This window comes from Centruroides vittatus, unplaced genomic scaffold, assembly GCF_030686945.1.
Source record: "Centruroides vittatus isolate TY-2023 unplaced genomic scaffold, ASM3068694v2 contig_3254, whole genome shotgun sequence".
NCBI lineage: Eukaryota > Metazoa > Arthropoda > Arachnida > Scorpiones > Buthidae > Centruroides > Centruroides vittatus.
The window spans coordinates 121,300-135,936 of NW_027122087.1; the positions used below are offsets into that span (position 1 = coordinate 121,300).

The window sequence follows — 14,637 nt, forward strand, 5'->3', positions numbered from 1 at the left end:
TTCTGTGAAAACGGGTAAGGTTGAGTATAACGTAATAATCTTAATCTTCACTATCGTTACTTTTGCCCGAGCAACTCCGGGCCTACCTGCTAGTGTAATATATATATATTTTTTAAATATCTTTTTTTTGTAAGAATTATGTTTTAGTTTTTGTTAAATTTTTGCCAATAGATGGCGCTATGTGTAAATCATCAAATTGAATGTAGATAGAAATTAATTGATTTAAGAAATCCAATAGATATTTTGAGATAGGATGCACGGCAATATCTAAGTTAGGGGTATATTAAACGTAACTGCCGAGTTTCGTAGCTATTGGTCAAACGGCCTAGGAGTATATAGCGAACAAACACACTCGTTTATATATATATATAAATGAGGGTATATAGAAGATTTATCAATTAATCAATAAATAAATCATTGCAATTTAAAAATTTTATTTTTACATTTTTGTAAAAATTTATTGTTACTTTTTTAACCGAAGATTTAAAGCCAATTTAATATTTAAATAGAAGAAATTATAAATTATTATTAATAGCCGGGTTTAGTTTTTACATCTTTTCTGTGTACACGAAAGTTATATTTTCATACAGTTCTTTCAAAGCACGTTGCAATTCCATGCAATGATCATGGTCTCTAGTTTCACATACAATAGACATCTGTTATTACAAAAAAAATAAATATTTAAATATTTTTAATTTTGTACAAATATTTGAAGTATATAAAAAAAAAAAAAATTCCAGATTACCTCTTTTGTAAGAAACACTGCATTATATTCATCGCCACAATAAACATGTCTGATTCTGAAAGACAAAACGCTTTTATTAGGTGACGTCTATTTTGAAGATGGAAGTAATTTTTACATCAATATTATACTTGGCTCCTAATTTTAACACGTGTTCGATTGGTTCGGAAAGATTTGTTTCTCTCGGCAACGTAATTTGTAATTTAACAATTCTATTCTCAAATATCAATCCGTATTCCAAACAATAATTCAAAACTGTAATATCTATATTACCGCCAGTTAACAGAATCACGACTCTAAATTTGAAGATTGATTAACGTTAATTGTAATTTTCAAGACATTAAAACACAGAATTATATTTACTTCTTTCCGGCTAATTCTGGTAATTGACCAGCTAAGATGGCGGCCAAACCGCAGGCTCCAGCTCCCTCAACTACTGCCTTTTCTATCTGTACTAATCGATAAATCGCTAATGCTATATCTTCTTCTCTGGAAAATGAAATATAAGATAACTTATCATTTTCACCAAAGAACAATTTAATTTTTTTCAGAAAATTCAAAATGTTTTTAATTAGAATACGTAACATGTGTACACACACAAAATTTATGGAAGTGAATTTGATCCGTAAAAATTAAATTACCATTTTATCAAATTTATTTTATTTGCTTATAAAACTTGCTTTTATATCGAGCTTCAAGGCTATGTATACCGTCGACGAATTGTTGAAATGCGTTTTATAGTTGAGGTGTTCGTTTTCAAATGCAGGTGTGTACACAGGCGAAGCGACAAAACTGTTTCAACCAACGAGCTAGAATACACTACATAAAGTGGCTGAAGCGACGCCATGTTTGAATATACGTCCGCCATTTTTCTTTTAGTCAAGTGGCGTGGCATTTGTGTTGTGTAAAGGCAACGACCTAGAAATATTCTAACTCTGTAAAAGTGTGCAAAGGAAAGGAATAGTTTTAACTCTGAACTGAAATGGTGCGAATCAAAATGGACCCTACTTAGTTTTTTTTCTAATTTTAAAGGAATTTAACAAGACAGTTCTTTCTTTAACCCTTTATTTAAACTTTTCTAAACAAGACAAAATATTTTGTAGCAATAAGTTAAATGCATTTCTAAACATTCTTAACTTTACTTTTCCGGCTGTTATATATACATAACAAGGGAAAGCATTGGAATCGTGTCAAATTTCACTCACAGAATTTTTTTGTAAATCTCCACGTTTTCAGATCACCTAAACCAAAAAGTAAAACAAAAAATTTCGTGTGGTATGTGTTGGCGTTTATAAGAAACGAAATTTGGTATGATAGCTTGTGTATAAGGAGCATTGTTGCTCCTTATTGTTATTTTATAGCATCATAGCTCCTTAATATTAAAGGGGTGGGGAGATAGTATTTTCATGTTTCATATCTCGAGAAATAGGACTTAATGAAGATGTTATTCGTTATTATCATTTAGAATTTTTTTAAAACTCATCACTACCCTCAAAATTGAGCTTTTTGCCGACCGATAATTAAAAATATAAAAAGTAATAAGTAAAGGTTTCTTCTTTCAATAGTGAGACTAGTGATATTTATCACGTCCTTCTTAATTATTAACAGAGCGAGATTAAAACAGTTCACTTTATTTCGCCTATTTAACAATTGGTAATTTTCCGATCCTTCTCCAGGCTCACGGCTTCAGTGTCTAAGGTCGTTGTCTACAACTTAATTAACGAACAAAAGGTTAGTTCGTCTTAATATACTTTTGTTATCCAGAATGATAGATACAGTGCACAATTTGTACACATCCTAATGGTGTATTTTCTACATATCAGTCTTTTTCACTTACTGGGATGTTTTCTTTGTCTGTTTTTAATGGGAAAAGTTCAACACTTCTTCCATTTCCCACAATTGTTAGCTCCTTATTACCCCTTAGAAGGATTTTAACTTATCAATGTGGTTCATAACATGACAAAGGTCAAAATGTAGTTTTTCATTGTAATTTAATATTGTAATTTGTCATTTAATAAATATTTTCACAAGTTGAAATCAAATTTTTCACAAACAAACTATAACTTTAATAAAAACACTAAAACACTACTAATATTCTGCAAAAGAAAAAAACACTCCGAAAACATCAGCCGATCAGACTGACCTGAGTACACTAAATAAACAATCCTATCGCCAAGAGTAAGCCCTTCAAAACCTGGCTCGTACTTAGATTATAACAATATTGTTATCTTGAGGGTTACCACTTTAAACTCTGATCTTACCCTCTTTATAATGATTAAATAAAATCTAGAAAATAGTAAATTCAAGATGAAACAATCTAAATTTATATCACTTATCTAATTGCCTAAATCTCAAAGCACTCTATGAAGTATATTCTAGCTAGTTGGTTCCAACAGTTGCCGAAGTTGTGGAAGGCCACGATGCATTTTTGTATATGACTACGCTTGGCTGTCCCAACAAAATTAATTCGGATAATTTTGTCTCTACGGTGTAATCAAACGGAACCGTGTGACAATGCTGTCATCACTCACTAGATTGTCACCTTGCTGTTTTCAGTTAAAGACTGGTCACTCTCAATTGATGTCAAACGCAAGGATATATCTTTACGTATATAATTATATATATATAAGAGCCCATTATAATGACATTTACAACACAACAGTAAGGACAAAATGAACTCCAGTGCCTTTTCCTCGTTGGAGCTCATTTCGTGCATTTCTCGTAGCCCTAAAAACTGGTTATGAGAGCACAAATAGCAACCACTTCTATAACTTCTACTTGTTCATGATGCAAAACTGCTGAAATATAATATATCAGTTTTCCTGAAAATAATTCTGTGTCCTGTGTACACTCCTACAGATGGCGCGACTATTTTGCCTTTCAGTCGTTGTTAGTTAGAGAAATAAATGAGTGTTTCAACAATTTATCAGCTGTGTACACACATTCTTAATCTATCGTTTAACAAGGAAATTATAATAAATCAGCTCAAATTACTTAACGGTTACGACTTTATCAACATTATTCTTAGCTGTCTCCAATGAGTTTATTCCAACTACAGGCACACTTAAACCTACAATAAATTACAGTAAGTAATTTTATTTTATTATAAATAAGATTTTAAGCTATTCGAGTATAATTTATTTTACCGTCTGCTAAAGTTTTATCATCCAAAGGCTGAACGTAAACTTGTTTTCCGGCTTTAATTGCAGCAGAAAAACTGGGACAGTTTTCGGATTCAACGGCCTGTTATTGAAAATAAATAAAACTTGCAAGCATATCTTTCGTGATTTTATGTTGAGAATCGGTTCTATTTACAATTATTTGACACTTGGGATTGTGATGCTTCATAACAACACTAATTCCCGCAACCAGACTGCCGCCTCCAACGGGAACAATCACAGCATCCGCGTCGGGAACATCTTTTAAAATCTCCAAACCTGCGGTTCCTTGACCAGCGATGATTTTCGGATGATCGTAACTTAAATAGAAAAATGTATTATACGTATCATATTTATTTCATTAATAAAATAAAACTTATTGATATTTTTACTACCCGCTAACATAAATCATGTTATTTGTCTTGGCTAACTGTAGTCCATGTGTTTTTGCCTATAAAATAAATATTGTTCAATCTGCTATTATTAATTCAAACAACGAAAATCATTAAAATGTATCATTACTTCTAAAAGATTATCTCCTTTCAATATTACTGTAGCGTTGTATTTTTTACATTGATTAATTTTGTTCAATGCGGTATTGGTGGGCATCACTACCACTATCGGAATGTTCATCGAATAACCGTAGAAACACAGGGCCGATGAATGATTTCCAGCAGACGCAGCTATTAAACCTTTCTTCCGTTCTTCCTGTAATTAATTAATCGAGAATCGGAAAGCTCGTCAGTTTATTTTTATCAAAAGTTAAAACTAGAATTCATATTGGATTGTGACGATGATTGAAGTAATGAAAGACATGGGCGAGAGCTGCCAAACGAGAGGTGCCTTCCGGGACGACTCTATGGAAAACTGGTCCCATTTGCGTGTTAGATATGTAAAGAAAACCTGGAAATCGAACCCGCTACCAACTACTAGTGTTCGATGGTGGCCCCGGAATTAATATTTTACCTCGTTAAGAGTTTTCAATAGATAGTAGACGCCTCGTTCTTTGAAGCTGCGAAAATATATAAATACATTTGCTATACGGCATTAATCATTTAATTTTTGCTTATTTAATAATAAATAACATTAGCCTACAAATGATTACCTTCCCGTTGTTTGTAAAAACTCCTTTTTGAAATATATATCGCAATTTATTATTGAAGACATATTGGATTTCTAATACAAAAATTTGATATAATTTAGATATATGTTTATGAATTTCACACAACGTATAACAAATTTCAATTATTAAACGTATTGTAATCAATCCAAACTATTAATAAAATATATATGCAATATATGCAACAATTTAAAATAAAGGATGTTTTACTTTAATTGAACATAAAATTAAAAAGATATTCATATCTATCTTAATGTATTATTTTAAAATATTCGTAATAAATAAATACTGTAAGCAATATGTTTACCGTACAAGGAGTCCATATTATAGTATTTTTTATATAATCGAATGCCTTTCTTATATCCTTTATATCGATGATTACAGGATGATTCGGATCGCAAGCAGGATCTGCAATCTCAAAAGACGACGAACTACAACTTTCTGGTCCTTGGTGGTGTTCGGTTTTTTCAGCACTGTTCTTACTTTTAACTGTTACCGATCTGTAAATATCGGGTGATCCTAATAAATATATTACTTTCAACAAGTTGCGATTGTTCTTAAGTGCTAAATTCAGTGGCGTAGCGTGGGTGTTAGCCGCCCAGGACGGAAAAAAATTTCGCCACCCCTTATTTAGGTATAAGTAATGAAAAATTCCGTGCTCATTTCAATCGGTCCGAGTCGTAGGTGCGACAAAAATATGAAATGAAATGGTTCAAATTTTTACAGGATGATATTATTTATTGTGAAATTTTGCCGCCGCCCCCGCCGCGCTAAGCCACTGGTCCAAATGCAACCACATCTGATATGATGACATTTCAGAATGTGGAAGAAATTTACATAAAAAATTTAATACCAAAACCTCATCACTATGACACATTTTTTTTTAAACTCTTTCCTCTCAGTGGGCACCTTATAGCAAGCCCATTATGGGTTCGGCCAGGCCCGCAATGGGGCGGCCGGGTGGTAAGGGATGGGGACCAGACATATCCGGACGGACCACCCCCGAAAAATTCCTGGGGATTTTTCGACCCGTCCGGATTCGATCCCGGGTTCCTATGGTGGCGGGCTGCTAACCTTGACCGCTCGGCCATCCGGCCCACTATGACACATTTTGCGCTGCAAACATTTGATTTGTACAACACAATCATGCTATACAGAAACCTTACGACCGGCGCAAAATAGGCAATATCGAGGCAAACTGGTCGAAGCAATTTAGTTCGATCATCCCCTGCTTGATGACCATCGATTTCCAGTCATTGACTCTACGTCATACCCTTTGATGGAAGCCGCTGAAGCTAACATCAACTACAAAGGGGTCGTCATTTTACAAAACAAACTACTGAGCAATAGTTCGTAGAGGAGTAGATAAAACGCTCATTGGTTCTATAGAACTACGTCACGAATAATATCACAAGAGGCAAATTTGTCCGATAGTCGAAGCAAACTAGTCACGTGGCCATAAAATTTGCCTTTGACGTCACGTCAAAAACGATGGCCTTTAGAGATGCAGGAAATGCTGCTTATTCTACGCATTCTACACAAATAATCATATATAATTTAATTCAAATAGGATTTCTCAAACGGGATTCCGGTTGTTTTTTTATACCGGGAAATTTTTGTCATCTCGGGAAATCCCGCAAATTTCTTAAAAGTTCACTTTTTTCTTATTTTGTGTTAAGGTTGAGGAAATTTTTGCCAATTGAAAGTATAATTAACTCATAAACTGTCAGAATACATTTGTATTTATTAATTTTAAACATACTTATTAGTTTTTTTTAAATTTTTGCTCGTTATGGCATGTCATAGATTGTCAATAATCAATACATAGCCTATTTGTGACCGGACTCTGAAAATTCTTTACTTGTCAGAACATGTAATAGTTGGAATAATTGTGCTTACGCTGTCTTAATTTTTAACCGTGCCCAGTAGCTTCGAATCAGCGTAATGCCAGGTTGTGCAAATTGGGCAAGGATACAAACGAGTACGAAGTCTGCAAGTATAAAGTTTTTTTTCATAAACCTAATTATTAAAGCCAAACGAATTGCCTAATTATCGGGCTATAAGCTCGATGCCTCTATTAAAGCAGCCGAGGCAGACAAATCAAAAATACTATAGAGCAAAAGAAGTACTACAATCTCGAAAACGAACTAGAAATCTTCCAGGCTACAGGTGAAAAAACACAACAACTGTCTTCTCTTAAATGCATTAAACACGATTCCACTCATATCAATTGAATGGGAAAGAACATTCTCGATAGCGGGACTTTTCATTACTAAAATAAGAATCAGATTGACTGATCGGAGTATTGACCATCTTTGCTTTTTAAAATCTTATAAAAATTTACAATGATATTTTGTATTGTGTTTTATTTAAAAAACTAAAATTGTCTTCTAACTTAGAAGTTTGATCTAAGTTCATTTTATTCTTTAAATTTTCAACTCAATTCAAAGACATTTTTGTTGTTGTTGTATGCAGTTTCCAGCAAACTTTAATAAATTTTTTCTATTTGTGAAATTTCTACGTAATTCAAAGGTAATTTTTAATATATATCTTACACAGCATTATAATATGATTTTGGAGGTTGCAGATCGTATTAAATTACTTTTAAAAAATGAAAAATAATTATATCATTTGATTTCAAGATATTTTGTATATCTTAAAAATAATTAATTCTATCCCGGGAAACAGTTCACTTTTATCCCGGAATCCCGGGACAAGCAAAAGACCGGGAAATGAGAAACCCTAAATTCAAAGAACGTGTGAGGTTTGCCGAACGACTGCGTTAGTCAGAATGTCGCGCGGTCACGATCCACGTGTGGGAGTGAAAGAAACTCTCAAGAGACAGGTTTTCATTCGTAATCCGTTTATATAACAAAAGGTGCTTACAACTACGATACACTTTTATCAGCGGCGGCATTCGAGTCTTCTGGACCCCCTCTCGGAATCGAAAGTCCATAAGAAAAGTTCTCCGATGTTTCGCAGGAGTATGATGGCCCCGGGGCGCACTGTTCAGCTTCTCGAGGGAAAGTTCCGGACGCAGGGACGATTCAGATAACAGGTGACAAATCCAAGGGAGTGGGTGACCTTCCAAAAGAGATGTAATCCAACTGCCGAAGATCACAAAAAAAAAACCCGTCGTAAAATCGTGAGACAAAGCTTTAAGAGCCAAGAACCGAGAGAACTAATGACCGAGAACGTCACATCCTTTTTTCTCAGGGTTTTTATAACTTTCTTTTGAGTCCCAGATCGAACATTCCGATAGGTCGATGTCGACTTGCCTCCGCTCTCTAATTGGCCCCCCTCGTTACGCATTGTAACGAGATCGGAACCCCGGTCGTCGGATGAGTCAACATCGACTGACAATTCGATTCCTACCGAAGATGTTCGATCTAAGTACTCAAATTCATCTATTGTTTCAACCTGAGAAGAATGGCTTTCTCAGAAATTTCTACAGACATGTTCTTTTATGGACATGTAATATTCATTTTTCGTTTTTACTATTTTTTTCTTGTTTGACGGTTTCTTTTTACAACGTTAATTTATAATAACAACAATTATTATTATTTGCTTTTATACAAAAATTAGAAAAAAAATTTTCTTATTTGCACAAATAGTAGGCCCACTTCCGAAGCTTCACAAACGGTTAATGTTACCTATGGTTCCAAGATGGCGGCTTTTCTCTGATTCCAGAAAATAGAAGAAGGGAAGCAGTGGGGATGCACGTTCTAACCTAACCTATTCTAATAAATTATCATAATTACAGCAGAGCATCGATTATCCGACTCAATTGGGGACTGGGGTTGGTCGGATAACTGAAAAGTCGGATAACCGAAAAGTATGAAAAAATACATTATTAGTATAGTGTATTAGGCCTGGTTTAAATACTAGCCTCCCTTTCATGGTCGAGCCAGTGCTGCCAGCTGAAACATGCAAAAATTTAACAAAAATAATATTAAAGTAGCCAAGACATGACCAAATATTGTAGCGCCACATCACTAGCGGACATTTGAATTTGCCGACTAGAACGCGGTCGGTTAACCGATAAGTCGGTTAATCGGGGTCGGATAATCGATGCTCTACTGTCTAACCAACAAAATTATTAGAATAGGTTAGGTTAGAACGTGTTTCCCTACCGTTCATTTCTTAATGTAAACCCATAGACCACGTGTTGACAGTCGACAGAACATGGCGGCGATGACTCGTGTGTCGCTATTCTGATATCTAGGTACCCTACTTCAAACTCACGGGTAGCGCCACGAAAGTGGTTCACAAGAACTATTAAACAGTAATCAATCACGTTGATTCAGTTAAATCTCTGTTCTTATATTGTGTTGTAAATATTTTTAAAAAATTTTATTTAAATTATATTCCAATTTTATATTTTAATTGTAGATATCGAACGACAATAGTTTTATATTTTTAGAAATTTTTTGAACTTACATCTATTTAATAAGTTATTCATGGTTTAACGAAAATGTGTTTGTGTTTTTTCATCATATTTTGTATACCGTATACTCAATTTATATTATGCATAAAATATTAGTACATTTAATGCAACTTTATGTCTAATTTTTTTAGTTGAAACTTACAGTAGAAGTAAGTTTTAAAAATATAAAACTATAACTTTTATATGAATTTTGTATTGTGTTAAATATGAGCATATATTGAAATTTATGGATTAAAATAAAGTAATTTACTCTTTCAATAAACTATTGATAATTAAATGAGACAACATAGCTTAAATAATGTAAATTAAACTTACAAATTCATATGCTGAAACATTGTGTAAAATTAGTTTAAAAATGGAAGCTTGATTGTATTGATGGAATCATTCGTCCCATTCTCGTTCTACATTTCAAAAACGTTTCAAATATTCATTTATTCTATTGGAACTTACGAAATTTTAATTATTTGAAGTGATTTGTATATTCAAAGATTATTCTTAATAATCAAATTCTATGTTAAATTATTAATTATAATTATTAATAATACAGTATTTACTATAAATATTATGTTATATATTTGTTTTATTATTAAATGACAAAAATATTCAATGAATATTGGGACTAAAATAAAAAAATATACAAGGAACTGTCCCTAAATTACCTAACGCGGGTATGACTGGGTAGATACGAAATCGTTAACCCTCCGAGAGATGACCGTAGTCCGACGTCATTATTTGCAGACTTTACCGCAAGATGGCAGTACTAGCAACTATGGTGCCGTCTTCATGAGAGCATTAAAAAAGTATGGTAAGTGAAAAAGTATGATAACTTTTTTATTTTTCGTCTCCGGTCCAAAACTAGGGTACCGTTGAACTCCTCTCGGTCCCCTGAGTTCCAATATATAGAACTAGTGGAACTGCGTTGAGCCCCACCTGTACGCAGGCAAAGGAAACTTTTTCGGGAAAACACCAGCGTCTTTGGGTTAGATACGTACTGAGAAAATGATCGAAGCAAAATTTAAAAAAGAAAAAACATTAAAAATTAATTATTTTTAATTCTTATTTTTACGTAATTCGAACATCTTTTAACGTTTGTTCGAAATTCGTCACGCATGACGATTCGCAGTTCGATTGTGTTTCTTGTTGTGCTCTTGGATTGCGTTGCTTTTTTTGCTGTTTGAAGACTTTTGCAGAGAAGATTAAAGATTTTTCAGGTAAGTCTTAGTCCATATTGACCCTAGACGTAAGAATTTATTTAATATTACTTGGAGAATCGGTCCCAGAAGACATCTCGGCGCACCGTTCGATGGTCGGATTCGAATCTTTTAGGTTTAAAAAGGCGGCTGCCTATGCTCAAGCAAACTTACCCCTTCACGCGCTTCAATCGCGTGAAGGCTTAAGTTTGCTTGAGCGTAGAAACAGTCATCTGTAAACATTCGAAATTCTTTTAAAGATCTTCGTGCTCATTGTATATTTCATCACCTCGTAATTAAACTATAACACGCATATTTCATATAACCAACGTGCGAAGACGTCAGGTAATCGCTTTTAAAATGGCGTCGGATAAACGAAATTTAGTAAAAATTGCAATAGGAGAATACTGGACGAACGAGAGGAATGATTTGTTTTAGTTTTGGGGGTGGAGACGTTCGATTATAGAAAATCTTGCTTCTAACCCCTTGTGGAGAATGGAAGCCGAAGGCGTAGGGTGGTAGGGAGTGTCTCGATCCCAATCCGTCGTCATTCGGGGAATAGAAACGTAAAAAATGCAGATATTTAGCCTTAAAATTCAAAAAGAATTCATTACGTCAATCGCATTCGAATTCGTTAAGCGCTTTCTAATCTCCATAGAAACGGCAACAATTGCCGTTTCTATTGTTGCAACACGATTTTGCGTCACTTTGCACGTTTTTCGCTTGCTGGACGGACGTGTGCGCTCTGTGCTCTTGTTTTCGCTGTGTTTTTTGCCTTTCGTCAGTGTTTTTTGTTACCGGAACGTGGTTTTAAGAAGACTTTTGGACGCCTACATTATACCAAGTAAGATTTTAATTAGAATTTAGCTAGCTGTAAGATTTTATTTTCGTTTCGTTTAGTCCAACTTTCAAAGACGACATCGGCCGGCGTATTTGCGTTTAAATGTGCCGTCGCTTGTGAATTCTTCTTCTTCTTCCTGGTTTATATGGAGACGTTAGCCTTGTATGCTCTTTCTCCGAACAGACGTCGCTTGTGAATCAGGATCCGAAATGACTTTTAAACGAGCCGCCACATCGGAAAGCGACCGAAGCGCCGGAAACGGATTAAGTATTTGCTCATTGGTTTATTTTCGTAATTAATTCTTTTATATTTTATAAACACGGTCAAAGAATAAGGATTATTTATAGAAATTCAATTAAAAATTATTTAATGCTAACTTTAAATACGAATTCCATCGTAATTTTAACTGAAATATACTCTGGTAACATTGATGGACGGAGACCGTATTCCGAAGCATGGGATGTTCCTTGGACAGGTCAAAACTTTCGCCCTTTGACCTCCGACTTCTCCATGCAATTTATGTACTACTTACAACGCTTTTCAATGGCTTATTTTGTCAGAATTAAATTGTCTGCAAACACATCTAATACTAATACACTTAACAGTTATCTATACAGGCTGGACACAAAGAATTCTTTTCCTTAGGCTCTTTGTCTCTTTCCACGAGGTGGTCTTTTCCGAGTGCAGTCGATCTGCCTATGCTTTGTGCCAGTTAAACGTTCGTGTCCCGAATGGCGAGTTGGGATGCGGGCGGGTTTCGCTTCTTCGTACGTTTGTCTTGTGTTTTGGTCGACTCGTTGGCAATTTCTTTGCAATTTTAAATGCCGTCGTTGCGTTTATTTGACGTACACGTTAGGTAAATTGCTCTAGAACGAAACACTTGTTACGACTCGGGCTCGAGTGCCTTTTCCTCATGGCTACGTGCGGCGTGTCTTTAATTTACTGTCGTACAAATACAAATTACACGTAAGAGAGTTTCTTCGTTCCGGGTCGGTCTTCTCTACTGCAAATACAGTAGGAACGTTCTAGCAATTTCCGGTAGGATCTAACGCGAGCTATCCGAATTCCGATTCGTCGTGAGTATAATCTTGAACTTTTTCTGCGTTAATCGGTCCCAGAAGACATCTCGTCACGTCGTTCGATGGTCGGATTCGAATTTTTTAGATTTAAAAAGGCAGCTGCGGTGAGCATTCTGCTTATTCTCGGAAGAATTTAGACATTAATTTAAGCTTTTGTTTTAATCGACTAATTGCAATTTTTTTTTTTTTTCAGAATGAAGATGTTGGAGTGGTTTCGCCGGAGGTTCCGACGGAAGAATGCGGTGGCGCCGGCGCCGGAGGGAGGGGGTTCCTCGGACGGCTCCGATGAGACGTTCGAGGAGCCGGAGGTGGACTTGGTCTCTGCCGAATGTTCGGTGTCGTTGGAGACCGTCGAGCGAGAGGCAGCGGGTGGTGACGACCTTCCCCCAGTGCGTGTGGCGTGGGACTCTCCCGGAGGCGGGAGAGTTCTGAGTCCATTCCACTTGGTCAAGGTCGTCAGGGATCAGCCGGCCACAGGCTTTGTTGTGGAAGACGTAGAGAGTGACAGCAGTTCGTCCGAGCTCGCGACGGTGGCGTCATGGCCATCGTCTTTCCGACGTCGACGTCGGAACCGCGTCAGGGAAGAATCGGAGGAGAGCGCCGCCGAAGTCGAGGAACCGCGGTTTTGTTGCTGCGGGTGGCTGCGGTTCCCTTGGCCTAGGCGGTGATCTTCTTCGGTTTTACCCAACTCGTCTTTTGCACCCGGATGCGACATTCTGACCGGATTCGACACTTTTCACCTGGACATGACACCTTTACTCGGACGTGACCTTCTCTTACCCGGATGTGACCACGGACTTGTCTCCCGAACGTGACACTCGGTTGACGACAACGGATTTGACTCCCGATTGTGACCACCCGGACGTGACACGTTTCTTCACCGGACGCGACATTCGGCCGACCTTTCTTCCCAAACAGCTGTTACGAGGATTGAGCTTCCGGTTAGGTTAGGTTAGGCTAGGATAGGCTAGGTCAGGTCCTTCTCTCTCCTCATGACACTGTTCGGGAAGAAAGACTATCTGATAAAGGTAATAATTTTGACCTTAGATAATAAATGAATCAACTTCTCCTTTTCTCACTGTCTTTGTGTTTTGTAGGAACATTTGGGAGGGAGAAGAATCTCCCTCCTTAACTTTACCAGGAAGAGGACCAATTTGCCATTTATCGTACAAGTGAATATTTGCCGAAATCTCCGATGGTAAGAACTCTTTCGTTTCATTTTCAACACATCTTATTCTAGTATCGTAATTTACTGATTTTCTGTTTTCAGACATGGCGAAGATGTTCTTCGAACACACAGACACACACACACGCACAGACATAACATCACTGTACACGAAGATATACACCGTTTAATCTTTACTCGAATCCTCGCACTCACGCACTTACACGTCAAGCGCCTCGTTTTGCATAATTCCACACAATGAAACAACCCAAACACTCGCTTCCCACAAATCCAACCCCTGGGTCCTCGTCCCGGGAAGTGGAAACGCCAATTTTAAAGATTAAAATACTTTAAATTGGCGGCCGAAGGGGCTCTGGTAATCACAACTTGCATGGATTAATTGACATCCACGAATCCGTGTTTAAAGATACTTAACTCAAATTTAATATATATTTTATGATATTAATATTTATTAATACTAGGTAACCAGTTAATTAAAACTAATAAAATAATGATTAAAACTTTGGTTTTTACACAGAAAGTGAATCTAAAATTTAAAATAAAATTGTCAATTGAAACATAATATTGTGGATAAAATACTTGTGTGATATGGTTATATTTCATCAGGCAGAGTCGAGTCTTCTATTTACAGCACTTTTTTGTAAAGTGATGATTTCTGTTTTGGTTGGTGGTGAAGGAACATTTTGCTTTATATATCATCATCATCATCATCAACCCTGGGCTCATTGCCAATTGGTGTCTGATGCCTTTTCCACTATTTTCTTCCATTTCTCTCCATTGCTGATTTTCTCAATTCTCATACATTTGCTCCACATCACTTCTTCACGTCATCAATTCATTCTCTATATGGTCTGCCTCTTTTGTTGGATCCATT

At 36.0% G+C, this 14,637-nt stretch overlaps 1 protein-coding gene across 1 annotated transcript; it reads right to left on the minus strand.

The window, feature by feature from the left end:
* Positions 1-501: 501 nt before the first annotated feature.
* Srr (Serine racemase) lies at positions 502-9,923 on the minus strand. The gene is made up of 13 exons (XM_067268379.1): positions 9,783-9,923; positions 5,328-5,520; positions 5,006-5,076; positions 4,867-4,912; positions 4,423-4,608; positions 4,296-4,351; positions 4,058-4,220; positions 3,889-3,985; positions 3,737-3,812; positions 1,106-1,231; positions 874-1,038; positions 746-800; positions 502-656 (listed from the first exon to the last, which is right to left on the minus strand). Exons 1-13 carry the CDS (start codon positions 9,800-9,802, stop codon positions 549-551), a joined length of 1,362 nt encoding a protein of 453 aa, XP_067124480.1. The 5' UTR covers positions 9,803-9,923; the 3' UTR covers positions 502-548.
* Positions 9,924-14,637: the final 4,714 nt, after the last annotated feature.

Coding starts and splice junctions, on each gene's coding strand:
- Srr (XM_067268379.1), bottom strand. CDS start 9,802: ATGTTTCAGCATATGAATTT. Junction 5,521..9,782: donor ATGTTTCAGCATATGAATTT/GTAAGTTTAATT, acceptor CGATATTTACAG/ATCGGTAACAGTTAAAAGTA. Junction 3,813..3,888: donor TGATAAAACTTTAGCAGACG/GTAAAATAAATT, acceptor AATTTATTGTAG/GTTTAAGTGTGCCTGTAGTT.